This window comes from Anopheles gambiae, chromosome 2 (assembly GCF_943734735.2).
Source record: "Anopheles gambiae chromosome 2, idAnoGambNW_F1_1, whole genome shotgun sequence".
NCBI classification, from domain to species: Eukaryota; Metazoa; Arthropoda; class Insecta; order Diptera; family Culicidae; genus Anopheles; species Anopheles gambiae.
This window is the reverse complement of record NC_064601.1, coordinates 40,418,449-40,430,871: the sequence shown is the minus strand read 5'-3', so window position 1 is coordinate 40,430,871 and position 12,423 is coordinate 40,418,449. Positions and strand designations below refer to the sequence as shown.

At 45.6% G+C, this 12,423-nt stretch overlaps 2 protein-coding genes across 4 annotated transcripts in view; one reads left to right on the top strand and one right to left on the bottom strand.

Moving 5' to 3' along the window:
- LOC1274324 (PDF receptor) overlaps window positions 1-7,149 on the top strand; it is a 30,486-nt gene extending 23,337 nt beyond the window's left edge. The window contains exons 4-12 of one of the 3 annotated variants that reach the window (XR_009764500.1): window positions 1,407-1,567; window positions 1,734-1,837; window positions 4,100-4,256; window positions 4,741-4,961; window positions 5,040-5,109; window positions 5,196-5,465; window positions 5,569-5,714; window positions 5,786-6,113; window positions 6,263-7,149. Coding sequence is in view for 2 of the 3 variants with exons in the window: in XM_061640588.1 (XP_061496572.1) it covers window positions 1,407-1,567; window positions 1,734-1,837; window positions 4,100-4,256; window positions 4,741-4,961; window positions 5,040-5,109; window positions 5,196-5,465; window positions 5,569-5,714; window positions 5,786-6,007; window positions 6,263-6,275 (1,364 nt within the window). In the remaining variant the exon portion in view is untranslated. The remainder of the gene's footprint in view (window positions 1-1,406; window positions 1,568-1,733; window positions 1,838-4,099; window positions 4,257-4,740; window positions 4,962-5,039; window positions 5,110-5,195; window positions 5,466-5,568; window positions 5,715-5,785; window positions 6,114-6,262) is intronic. The other 2 variants (XM_061640588.1, XM_061640589.1) reach the window with 2 other exon arrangements.
- Window positions 7,150-7,180: 31 nt separating this feature from the next.
- LOC1274323 (aldehyde dehydrogenase, mitochondrial) lies at window positions 7,181-9,503 on the bottom strand. The gene is made up of 5 exons (XM_313425.6): window positions 9,306-9,503; window positions 9,038-9,147; window positions 8,804-8,952; window positions 8,640-8,736; window positions 7,181-8,554 (listed from the first exon to the last, which is right to left on the bottom strand). The coding sequence occupies exons 2-5, from the start codon at window positions 9,143-9,145 to the stop codon at window positions 7,361-7,363; spliced, it is 1,548 nt and encodes a 515-aa protein (XP_313425.3). The 5' UTR covers window positions 9,146-9,147; window positions 9,306-9,503; the 3' UTR covers window positions 7,181-7,360.
- Between the last annotated feature and the right edge of the window lie 2,920 nt (window positions 9,504-12,423).

Below are 12,423 nucleotides of genomic sequence, written 5' to 3'. Positions count from 1 at the left end.
GTAGGTCAAAGTAAAAAATCCTTCCTTGCCACTCTCTTGCATGATGCTCGCGGGAGCAATGTTTTACTTTTTCCCCGATTTTCGACCCCCTCAACCTTACGATTCAACGTAACCATTCGGTCGTTTTGCCAGGCTTTGGTGTATTTGGGAAGATGAGGGGGAAAAAAGCCTGGAAAAGGGGGATTTACCCCAAGAAGGGGCAAGAGCTTTTTGCGCCCGTTTGCACGTTGGAGCAGATTGCGCAACGGCAGTGGCGCGCAATCCAACCTGTTGCCTGTGTGCTGGGCTCCTCCACGCCACGGTACACATGTTCGGTACAGTCGTGTTCCCTTTCCTGCTTCTGTGGCTGGGTGTGTATGTGTGTGTACGTAGTTATGTTGCGTGACGATGCCGGATGTTGTCGGAAGCTCCCGCAATGTAATACACCCAGCTGGGCTGGGCAAAAAGGGACACGTGAGCCAACGAGAGACTAGGATTTGGTGCGGCTGCTGTTCCACCCACAAAGCGCAAATGGGAAAAGCTGGTTAAAGGATGAATCTTTTCAAAGGCTTTTTTGGGAACGGAAGGAGGGAGGTGCGGCCCTACTCCAACCACTCATGTGGACACACAATAATGACCCAATCGAGGTCATTATTGTTCGGTTTTTTCGGCTACATATCATTCCATCCTTTCCATCCTGTAATACAAGGTGTGTTGTGAGATTAATTGAGATGGTTGGGCGAATGTGTGTGTGTGTGTGGGTGGGATGAGGGGGAGCAGCTTATCGTTTAAGCCGCCATGATGAGCATCGTTACGCAAACCTTGACGTAAGCTGATTTCTCGTCCTGGTGACGCTTTCGTGGCTGCTTTCCAACAATACATCGCCTCACTCCAGTGGATTCGGAGAAACGAAAGGAAGGGGAAGAGTTTGGGGGGGGAGGGGGTACCGTTTTTTTTTGTTGCTCAGTTGTTGCAACACAATCCATTTATTTGCTCTACTACATCTTGCGCAACCGAGCCGGTATACCACCATCAAGAATCGGTTCCACCTCTTCGGTCGAGTTACGAAACCGGTGCAAACCCTACACACAGGTAGGAATGAATTCTTAACGAGTGTATGAGCCGGCAGTGGTGAGCAAACTCCTCTTCCCTCGCAATCAAAGGCACATGCAATAAGTGCACGGTGTTGTGTCAAACTACTAACCGCTGCCAACGCAGCGCATTGGTAGGATTTCGGCATCGGGAGCGAAAACGAACTGTTATACTGGCATATGCATAGGCGCCGCCTGTTGTTGCACTGCTCTCGGGGTACACTATTTGCAAAGCGCCTCAGCCGTCAGGATCTGCTGGCACGCCATCTTCTTCTCCTGCTTATATTTATATTGTATTCCTCTTCCTGTTCCCCCCTTCTCTCTCCCACCACGAAGAGTTTGCCGAACGACGATGCAGTGCCGAAGGACAGTGGGAGGGCAAACCGGGCTCCCCGCCAACCCTTCACGGATGGACCAACTATACGCCCTGCTACAGCCCGGAAGTTATACAACTGTTTAGAAAGCTTTACGCCAGCGGCAGCGACGACGAAGCGAATGTACGTACAGGACACATTTCTTTCGCGCAATTTCCGCGCCACCACCACCATGGTTTAAGCTGCTATTATTAGCCGAGAGCCAATTCGAACGCAGACAATAGTGGTGGTGTGGGCCTAATATAAGAGGGATTGATGTTATAATTCTTCTTCTTTTATTTTTTTGCAGGACAAGTTTGACATTGCCGAGCGAACGCGCACACTGGAGACGGTGGGATTTAGTCTTTCACTAGTAGCGTTAATTGTTTCGTTAGTCATATTTTGTAAATTTCGGTAAGTGCTATTTACATTGATGGTTAACTGTATGAGATACAAGTATGACAATACGTCGTATTAAGATGTTCATTCTTAAGATAAGATTATATGGTTGGGTATCTTTAAACCTTCCGAGTCTTTGTTACAGCTTGGACGAGCATTAGAAAAGGGCACTTGTAAACTATGTATCTTTCTTCTTATTCTTCTTCTTCTTATTTGTGCACAACAACCTTTGTCGGCCAAGGCCTGCCTGTACCACCAGTGGGCTTAGCGGTTTTCGGTATTAAAAATTGCCAACTTGGTCTTGTAGTACAGTCGTCAACTCGTACGACTTAAAAATTTACCCGTCATGGGTTCAAGTCCTGAATAGACCGTGCTCCCATACGTAGGACTGACTATCCTGCTATGGTAACAATAAGTCACTGAAAGCCAAGCCCCCTACAGGCAGACAAGCGGGCCTTGATCGAAAACGGTTCTAGTGCCAAAGAAAAAAAAAAGGAAGAATTTGTCAACTTGTGGAACTAATTTCTGCAACAAGTCTATTTGAACAAAATACTTAAAGATTTAACTTGAGAATCTAAGGAAAAACATAATCTGACAACTGCACAAAACAATGTGTTCAAAACGCCTGCTCCAGCCAGGACCATGAACACCGTGAGATACTTCTCTGTTTGCCGGATGTGGCTTATTCGGCATTTATATCCCATCCTTCAAATAAAAGCTAGAGAAATTGCCATGAGCGTTTTTTAGGGCACCCTGGAAGCGAGTTGTAACATCCAACTGGTTGAAATTGGTTGTATTTTTATAAAACATCCTATTGTAGACCGTTTTTATACCGCATTGCTTAGAATTACGGACACTTAAGACCTTTTTGGTTTGCAATATTTTCTTACTGTTTCAAATATAATCGACCATGCGTCTGAAACATTTATTACTTTACTGAAACAAAACCTTCTAAATTTGAAGGAAAAAAGAAAGTTTTTCAATCATATCACTCGAAACTCAGAAAATCTATGAAACTGCAACAATTTATAATTCATATTTCGGACAGTTTCGAGCTAATTTTCCATTTGTTTATAATCTTCACATTCACATACACACATACTTTTAGTTTCTAACGTCTTTTAAGGTCCGCACATCCAATTCTGAGTGTTGGTGTCCTCTTAGACCGACACTACGACGGTCTTACTGACCAACCGGGTTTGGATGATGTTTATCTTTCACTCGTAGATGCATCGAACCGACATACTCTGCAGCGCTATTTGACTATCTTCCCCGTACGGCCATCTAGGCATTGGACACATCGTTGTTTTATTATTATCACTATCTAAACACGTATTTTTATACAATTAATCACAATTTACTTCGGCTGTCCCGAATTAAAAACAAGATAAAAAATCTTGCTGCGAATTATGGACAGTATTAAATACGTGTTTTATTTAAATTCTGAGGAACGATATGTTAAAACACCGTTGTTATTACGTTGTTAACAAATTCTACAATGCATTTCGATGTACTCCAATGCATTTGAACCAGATTAATATGAGTTAGAGAAGAAGTTAGACTAGCGTCGGCTGACTTTTTTTTAGCAAAACTGCAGAGAATTCCTCCAGTTGTGAACTGACTGAATTGAAAAAAAATTTACCGTGGCATCAGTGCCTATTGGAGGTCAGATACATTTTAAATTGATTCTGGTACATTATGTCAATTATGTAAAATTAAAAAGCGGTATGGCAACGCCAACATCTGCAAAGGAGCAGTATCAATACACGCCTCAACTACAAAAAATACCGTGATCTTAGCCAAAATGGATATTATTATGTGATGAATAGTCAATCTTTCTGAAATAGAATTGCCTAAGCACTGATAAATGTCCCAAGAAAATGTTGTTTATACATCGAAATGATTTTTGGAGAGGCTTTGGATTGATTTTTGGATATTTGGAGATGTTGTAAAAGTTATAGATTAGCTTATAGAGATTGCGTATCTAACAACTTCATTAATCTCTTTACAAAAGAAGAATAAGTAACTGGACCAAGGGAATGTATCAATCAATGATTCAAGACACGACTTATTTGAATCTACCCAAAAACTCCCAAACTAACACGTTGCCTGCACGTGTTCCTGAACCATGACGCACACTACTACTTCTGCCCTTTTCCCGGCAACACCGACTGAACGAAAAGCGATTTGTCTTGCAACGAATTGGTTATTCATCGTTTCAATTTGTTTTTCTGTTTTTTCTCGTTTCTTCCCCTTTTTTCACGCTCCTTCATCCAGCGGTCTGCGCAACAACCGGACGCGAATACACAAAAATCTGTTCGTTGCCATGGTGATACAGGTGGTGATCCGCCTGACCGTATACATTGACCAAGCGATCATACGCAGCGGTGGCAAGAAAGGCAACGAAAGCTCCCGCCAAGGAATCGATAACACTGTAAGCAAATACGGGGCACGACGGCAGCTGACACTGACTTTGGGCAAATATTTAAAGTACTATCGACCCCGCACAATTGCACCATCCTTTCCGGTCAATACCGGTTAAACACACAGCAGACACTGGAGCATGGACGGTGGAGGCGCGTGTGCAATCGTCCATTGCAATGTCGGCCTCTTTCCTAACACTCGCAGCCACCAACCCCTGCCAAAGATGCCCTTTTAGCCGGTGCAGAATAGCCTCCTGTCTCCTGCCTTCCTGCCAGCTTTGCGCTCCTTGTGTTTGCGCTATGCAAATTCCGTGTGACTTTGAGTGCTGCTTCAGTGGGCAGGGAGGCAAAAAAATGCAAAGATCAAACAGCATAATCCACCCACACTCAAACACACACACACACACACAGACATTGTGTCCTGTTGCAGCCTGAAATCTCGAATTGATACATGCGACAACTTAACTGTTTCCTTTTTGTTCTCCTTCCGTGCAGCTTTTCCTGTGCGAAGCGTCGTACGTGCTGCTGGAGTACGCCAGGACCTGCATGTTTATGTGGATGTTTATAGAGGGACTATATTTACACAACGTAGTGACGGTGACAGTATTCCAGGGAAGATTTCCCCACAAGCTTTACGCGATCGTCGGCTGGGGCGGCCCACTCATACTGACCATCATCTGGGCCATCATAACCGCGCAGTACATCCGGCAGCAGAAGTAAGTGGGTTGGTGAGATGATGAAGTAGCTTCCGAAAGGACAAATGCTACAGTTTTTTTTTTTTTTCCTCTACGTAGATGCTGGTGGGGATACAACTTGACGCCTTATTACTGGATTTTGGAAGGTCCAAGACTAGCAGCTGTCGTGGTAAGTGTTTGCGTGTTGACACGCAGCTGTCACCAGCAATTAATTGACCCACTAAATGAGCGTTTATCGTGCGGTTTTGCTTGCAGTTAAATTTCATATTTCTACTCAACATTATACGAGTGCTGATCGTGAAGCTGCGCCAAAGCCACACCAGCGACGTGGAGCAGGTCCGGAAAGCGGTCCGGGCGGCGGTCGTCCTCGTGCCGCTGCTCGGCATCACCAACATACTGAACATGACGCAGGCACCGCTCGACAAGACGGCCCTCGAGTTTGCCATCTGGTCGTACGTGACGCACTTTCTCAGCTCCTTCCAGGGATTCTTCATCGCGCTGCTGTACTGCTTCCTGAACGGGGAGGTATGTGTTGGTACCGGAAAGCGCTCGTTTTATTGCAGCGCAGAATTTGGTTTATTTTCAATTTAAATCAAACTAATCCCACCCCCCACCCCTCCTCCCAAAGGTACGGACGGCACTGATGAAAAGCATCAGCGTGTACCTGTCGCTCCGTGGGCACCACGATTGGGCGATCCGGCGTCAGTCCCTGTTTTCCGCCGGCTATCCAACCGCCCCGATCAACGAGACACCGCACGCAGGCGAACCGCAACGGTAAGCCGGGCACAGGGTCGTCTGCCCTGTTTTTTTCTCTCACCTCACTTTCGATTGCCATATCATTGCAGCACCCCCAACACCAACAATAACAACAACAACAATAATAATAGTAGCAGAAACGCCGCCAGCAACAATCTGCTGGCCGGGGCCGCCAGCAGCAACAACCATCACACCGCCAACGGTGGTATGGCCGGCGGCAACGCGAACGGTTTCCGGTGCGGCTGGTTTAGCCGCTGCTTTTTAGTACAAAAAAACACCCACCCGTCCGCACCGGAGCCGGCCCCGCCCGAGTCAGTTGTATTCGATATTTCCGACTAGTTGTGTTTGTGTGTGTGTGTGTGTGTCCTTGGTTGTGTGTGTATTTTGGTTCCGATTTTGGTTTTAGTGTCCTTCCTTGTACGTATTCCCATTTTACCGTTTTTTGATTCATTTTTTTCTATAAATTACTTTAATTTTCATTCGTTTCTTCAATTTCAATCTTGCCGATTCACTTTCAGCTGCTTATTCGAAGCTTAATTCTGATCACGTTTCTCTTCACGTTACAGAACCAGCGTGTGATGGCGGCTGGCGGAACACGCCCGAAGTAGTACACCGATCCAAGAGACTATACGAAACTAGTAAAGCTTTACCACACACACACACATCCTCCCCAAATGACTAACGCTGCAGAGCGGTGGAGGTGTGTTGAAGAGAGGAGTCAATGGAGGAGCACAACACACACGCACAAAAGAAACCAACACATTGCTATATCAGGGCAGCGCAACAAAAACGTGACGGGGAGAAGCAACGCACGTGCGACGAACGCACGCTTAGGGACATTGGGGCGTGGAGGAGAGCAGGAGGCATTTCGAATTTTATATAAACGATTGTTCTGCCGCCAAAACTTTATTTAAAAATAGCAAAAGGGAAAGGGGCAGATGCGGACGGAAGGACGGAAATTTATCAAATTATTGCTTACGTACGAATCGAATTTACTCTGTTACAGATCGTAGGTTATAATGGAGCAAACGGGGCTGATTGTTAAAGGAAAGGACCCTTAGAAAGGGGAGAGGGGGAGGCACAGAGTGGGTTCCCGCTCGCTGTTTCAATATACATTATGGCACATATTTTATGGAGGGAAGCGCGAGGGACGACACAGGAGAAGATGTTACTAATATTAACGATTGTCGATTGTTTTTTGTCGATTGTTTCGTAACTGGATGAGCCTAGCGTTTAAGGGATGTCGCAAACAAGTACGTAAAAAGAAAAGAAAGAGCCCAAATCTGCACACCAGCAGCAGCAGCAGCACTACAAACAAACAAAGCGAAACCTAACGCCCAGAAACGCGCAAAAGGGGCGCAGAAATGGCTTTAGATTGATTTATGTGTAAAAAGCAAAGCAACGCAAACTTCAAACCGAACAAATAAATGCAATGTTGTCTGTTTTTGTACAATGTGTGTGTGTTTGCAGTGGCGTAATCATAGTTTGTTTTGCACGATTTTAATATTTATTGTTTTAAAAAATACACCCTCCTACAAAGAGGCTGAGTGATGCGTTTTTGGATCTTAACGTTAGGAAACAATTAAATTGTTTGTGCCGTTTTGAATAACGGCCTGTTTTTTGTGTGTGTTTGGTTTCCAACAGCTCACACTTCGCCCGCGCGCTTACGAATTCTTCACCGGAATGCGGGTAATGACGCTCTTCACCTCCGTGTACGCCTGCAGCCCATACTCACCGTTCTCGCGCCCGTGGCCGGACATCTTGTACCCACCGAACGGGGCCTGCGCCGACAGCACGTTATACGTGTTGACCCAGACGGTGCCGGCCCGCAGCCCCTGCACCAGATAGTTCACCTTGTCGATGTCCTTGGAGAAGACGGCCGCCGCCAGCCCGTAGTCGGTTTTGTTCGCCCGCTCGATCACCTCGTCGAGCGACTTGAAGCGTATCAGCTGCTGCACCGGGCCGAAGATTTCCTCCTGCGCGATCGTCATGTCGTCCTGCACGTCCGCGAACACGGTCGGCTGGATGAAGTAGCCGGGCAGGTCCGGTACCTTGCTGCCGCCCGCTACCAACCGGGCGCCCTGCTGCTTGCCCGTATCGATCAGCCCCAGTATCTTGTCGTACTGGGCCCGATCCACCTGCGGGCCGTGCTCGGTAGTCAGATCGAACGGGTTGCCGACGGTGCGCTTCTTCGCCCGCTCTGCGCTCCGCTCCACAAACTCGTCGTAGATTTTGTCCTCGATAAAGGTGCGCGACCCGGCACAGCAGCACTGGCCCATGTTAAAGAACAGCCCGAAGTGGGACGTTTCTACCGCGTGCTTCATGTCCGCATCGGACAGGATGATGTTCGGGCTTTTGCCGCCGAGCTCGAGCGTGGTGCGCTTCAGATTGCTCAGCCCCGAGCCCTGCTGGATCTTTTTGCCCACCTCGGTCGAGCCGGTAAACGCCACCTTGTCGACGTCCGGATGGTCGACCAGGGCGGCACCGGCATCACCGTAGCCGGGCACCACGTTCACCACGCCGGGCGGGAAGCCGGCCTCCTTCGTGAGCTGCGCCATGTACAGCGCGGTCAGGCTGGTCTGTTCGGCCGGCTTCAGGATGATGGTGTTGCCGGTGGCCAGTGCCGGACCGAACTTCCACGCCGCCATCAGGATCGGGAAGTTCCACGGGATGATCTGGCCGCACACACCGACCGGTTCGTGGCGGGTGTAGACGAAGAACTCGCCGTCCATCGGTATCACCTTGCCGTGGTTCTTGTCCGCCCAGCCGGCATAGTAGCGCAGGTTGCTGATCGCCATCGGCACGTCCACGTTGTACGACATGAAGTACGGTTTGCCATTGTCCAGCGTTTCCAAGCTCTGCGGAACAAGAAGCAACAGCAGCGATATTAGAGCAAGTGCAGCAAGAGATAAGCTTATCGGAGGATTGCCTTTTGATACCGACCGCTAAGTACACCCGATCGCGCTCCATCAAATCCGCCAGCCGGTACAGCAGTTGACCCCGCTTCGATGCATCCATCCGGCGCCAGGGTGATCCGAGCCTAAAAAAAACACACACCAATACAGTGAAAAACTGACTAGCATGACTCGGCAAAAAGACAGACTCACTTAAACGCATCTCTGGCCGCTACCACCGCCTGATCGATGTCCGCCTTCGTGCCCTGCTGGATCTCCGCGATCACCTTCTCGTTGGACGGGTTGACTGTGGGGAAGGTCTTTCCGGTCGAGCTTTTGTGCCACTCATTGTTGATAAAGATCTGCCGATAAGGAGGAGCATTGTAGCAGGCGCGCCCACCTAACCTCGATCCCGGAATGTCATATCTCCGCACAGAGGTCACTTACCCCGGTGTAGAGGATCTCGGGAGAAGACTTTGGTGCCGGCACCGAGTAATTCCGGCAATGTGCGGACAGTGCACGGAAAGCGCTGGACAGCTTCACTGCACGATACATTGCTAGCGAAACAAATGGACACAAATTTTACACTTATCAATCAACAAAACACTCCCTTTATCTGTCCACTGTACGCTGTCTGATAGGAGTGGAATGAACGAATCTGCTGCTTGCGGAACCAAATAGAGATGAATGTTGTAAAAGAAGCAAAAACACTCACTCGCTCCTTGCTAGGCTTTTAATGATCGTACGGAGGGCAAAAAGATCAGCAGAGCTTTAACGATCGCGGCTGAAATGTGAATGCAAACGAATAGCAGCACTACTAATCAGAGATGCCGCACACACCACAGCGTAATAAATGTGCAAAACAATGCTGATGGATTTCGTTCGAGACACAGTGCTCGTACACACGCACACCAATACACTTTGGACCGGCCGGCTAACCCTGCTACCATTTTTTTTCTCCGTTTGTCATTCAATTGTCACGCTGCTTAAATGACGATTAAATGACGATTAAATGACGACTGATGATTAATGTTTCAATTGGAATTGGTTTCGTTCGGTTTGGTATTAAATTTCTTCGAAAAAAATGTTTTTTGTTTATTATGTCTATATCAGAATTTTAGTGGAAATTCTCGGACTTTTTATGAACACGAAATCTTGCGACGCCATACAATTTAGTTTATTTAACAGAGCTCTTGCTTTTGAAGCTTATAATTTTCATTCAAGACAATTGAAATATTTCAGCCCCTCCATTATAAATGATTCTCTTTTGAACGACATGTCCTTATTTGTAGGATATAATTTCTATTTCCAAGCTCATTGCAATATCTAGTCCTGCTAATAATTTTTGAAAATTTTCTTTTTGATTTCAATTAAAGATAAAACCGTTTTGTTGGTGAAATTATTTAGTTGATATTGCCGATATATTTTCTTTTCAACAGTATAATCGGCAAATATTAGCCTCCTAAGGCCTGAGCCTATGAACTTGTTGTGGCAACATTTGTTCAATGGATTTCCGGAAATATCTACAGTTAACTCTCTCTTATTAGAGAGGCGATGGGACTGTCGAATAAGAGGAGTTCTCAAATTACAGAGGTTGGAAGTGAATGAAAGGTCCATAAAATCAAGAAAGAGACAGAACATTTAGTATTCAGCCTTAACTGTTGCTATAGGAAACTGCAAACACGATTGCCTATTTGAGCATACAGTCTGTTCCCGAGTTACGGAGATACGCGGTTTTCTTGATTTGATAAATTTAAATCACTTAATCGCCATAATTGAGCCGGTCTCGTAGTACAGTCGTCAACTCGTACGACTTAACAACATGCCCGTCATGGGTTCAATCCCTAAATAGACCGCGCTGCCATACGTAGGACTGACTATCCTGCTATGGGGGGGAATCAATCAGTCACTGAAAGCCAAGCCCACAAGTGGGTACCCAAGCGCCACTGATTAAGCTTAAACGATTGGAAAATTGAATATCTATAAAAAAAATGAAAGCTCCACAGCTTCATTGGTTTAATCAATAGATGGCGTATTAAAACTAATTATTATATTGCTATCCTTTTCTTGCAATGTGTTTCAGCAAGTTTCATCTTACCATGACCTATATAGCCTTATAACTTTCTGAGCAAAAATCTATATGAATGGTCGTGTGGTCAGATACGTGGGTATCAACACCAACGACCATTACTCAAATCTCACTTGCTTCAGTGCTGGTGGTTTCCGTTGGAGTTTAGTATTTAAACAATCGTATCGCCGTTCTAGTTCTAGCGATGCATAACTTCAATGCGAAACCATACAACAGTACAAAGGAAATGAGAAAGCTCTCCTCCAAGCGATGAAGCTCAACTGGTTGGGGTATCCCACCAACAGAGAGCGCCACCAACTTTTTCGCTATTTTTAGAATGCATGAGTCGTTAGCCGTCTGCTAAACGAAGTCTTTCTATATTCCGTTTAGGTAGAGAACTTGAGTCGTTTAGAAGCCGTTAAGGGGTCGTTTAGTGGATTTGTGGCACTTGGGTACAGGCAGGCCTTGACCGACAAAGGTTGTTGAGCCAAAGAAGAAGAAGAATCGCCATAAATATCAGAATGATTTGCACGAATCATATCAAATAAATGGTTAAGTGCATACAAATACTAAATTGAATAAAAAATATCGAGTAATCAAATGTCATATGACTGAAAATCTCGAAATTCGACTTACGCGGATTCCGCTGGAACGCACAAACCGCGTAACTCAAGAACAGACTGTACATCATTCAATAACCATAGCAACACCATACACTAATAAGAAGGATACAGATTTCAGAGGTTTTCCAAATTATAGGAACAAAAATGTACTGGAAATGAAGGGACTGTGGAAAATGTTCAAATAAGAGAGGTTTTTGAAATTAGAGAGGCATCAAATAAGAGAGGGTTCACTGTAGTACAGAGGGTAGGAAAAACCTCTCAAAGCGAGGAAAGCTCCGCTGTGTGGCTATCCCACCAACAGATGGCGCCACTAGCTTTTTTGTTGCTATTTTTAGAATGCATCAGTCTTTCACCGTCTGCTAAACGAAGTCTTTTTAGATTCCCTTTAGGTTGAGAGCTTGAGCCGTTTAGAACCCGTTTAGTGGTCGTTTAGTAGATTTCTGGCATTTGGGAAACGCCAAAAAAGTCGATTTCTTTCTCTTGCAACAAAAATGGTCCCGCAACATGAGTTTGACAGTTCATCCTTACCGTAGCAATAGACGATGCGCAATCTCAGATTGCGCATATATTTATCTGTCAAACGGGTCGGTTTGATATATTTATCTGTCAAAAAAATTTTATATACCTCGGACATATAATCTTGAAAATTTATGCGCAATCTTGGCGCAATCTGAAAATGTATGGAAATGACGTTTAAAGCTCAGGGTTGGCTTCGCGAAATGACTTATGTTTTGATAAAACGAATATATGCGCAATCTGAGATTGCGCATCGTGTATTAATACGGTATAGCTCAGGGTTGGCTTCGCGGAAACGATATATCTTTTTGACAGATAAATATATGCGCAATCTGAGATTGCGCATCGTCTATTGCTACGGTTACGATTTGTCAACAAATGTTCCGCAACATTTTCATAGACACGGGCCTAATACCACCGACAAACCGACGTGACACTTCGAACAAAATGAGCTTCAAAAGTTGTCTCCTGATTTCAAATGAAATTACGTTAAACACTAGCGCCATCTCTATAATGATTCGCTTACTACACTGACACAGAGAAGAAACTGCTAAATCCCCTTTTTGTTTTTCTTCGCAAATTCCAATGCGTATTGTTTTATGTACTTCTCACATCTTTTGCATTGA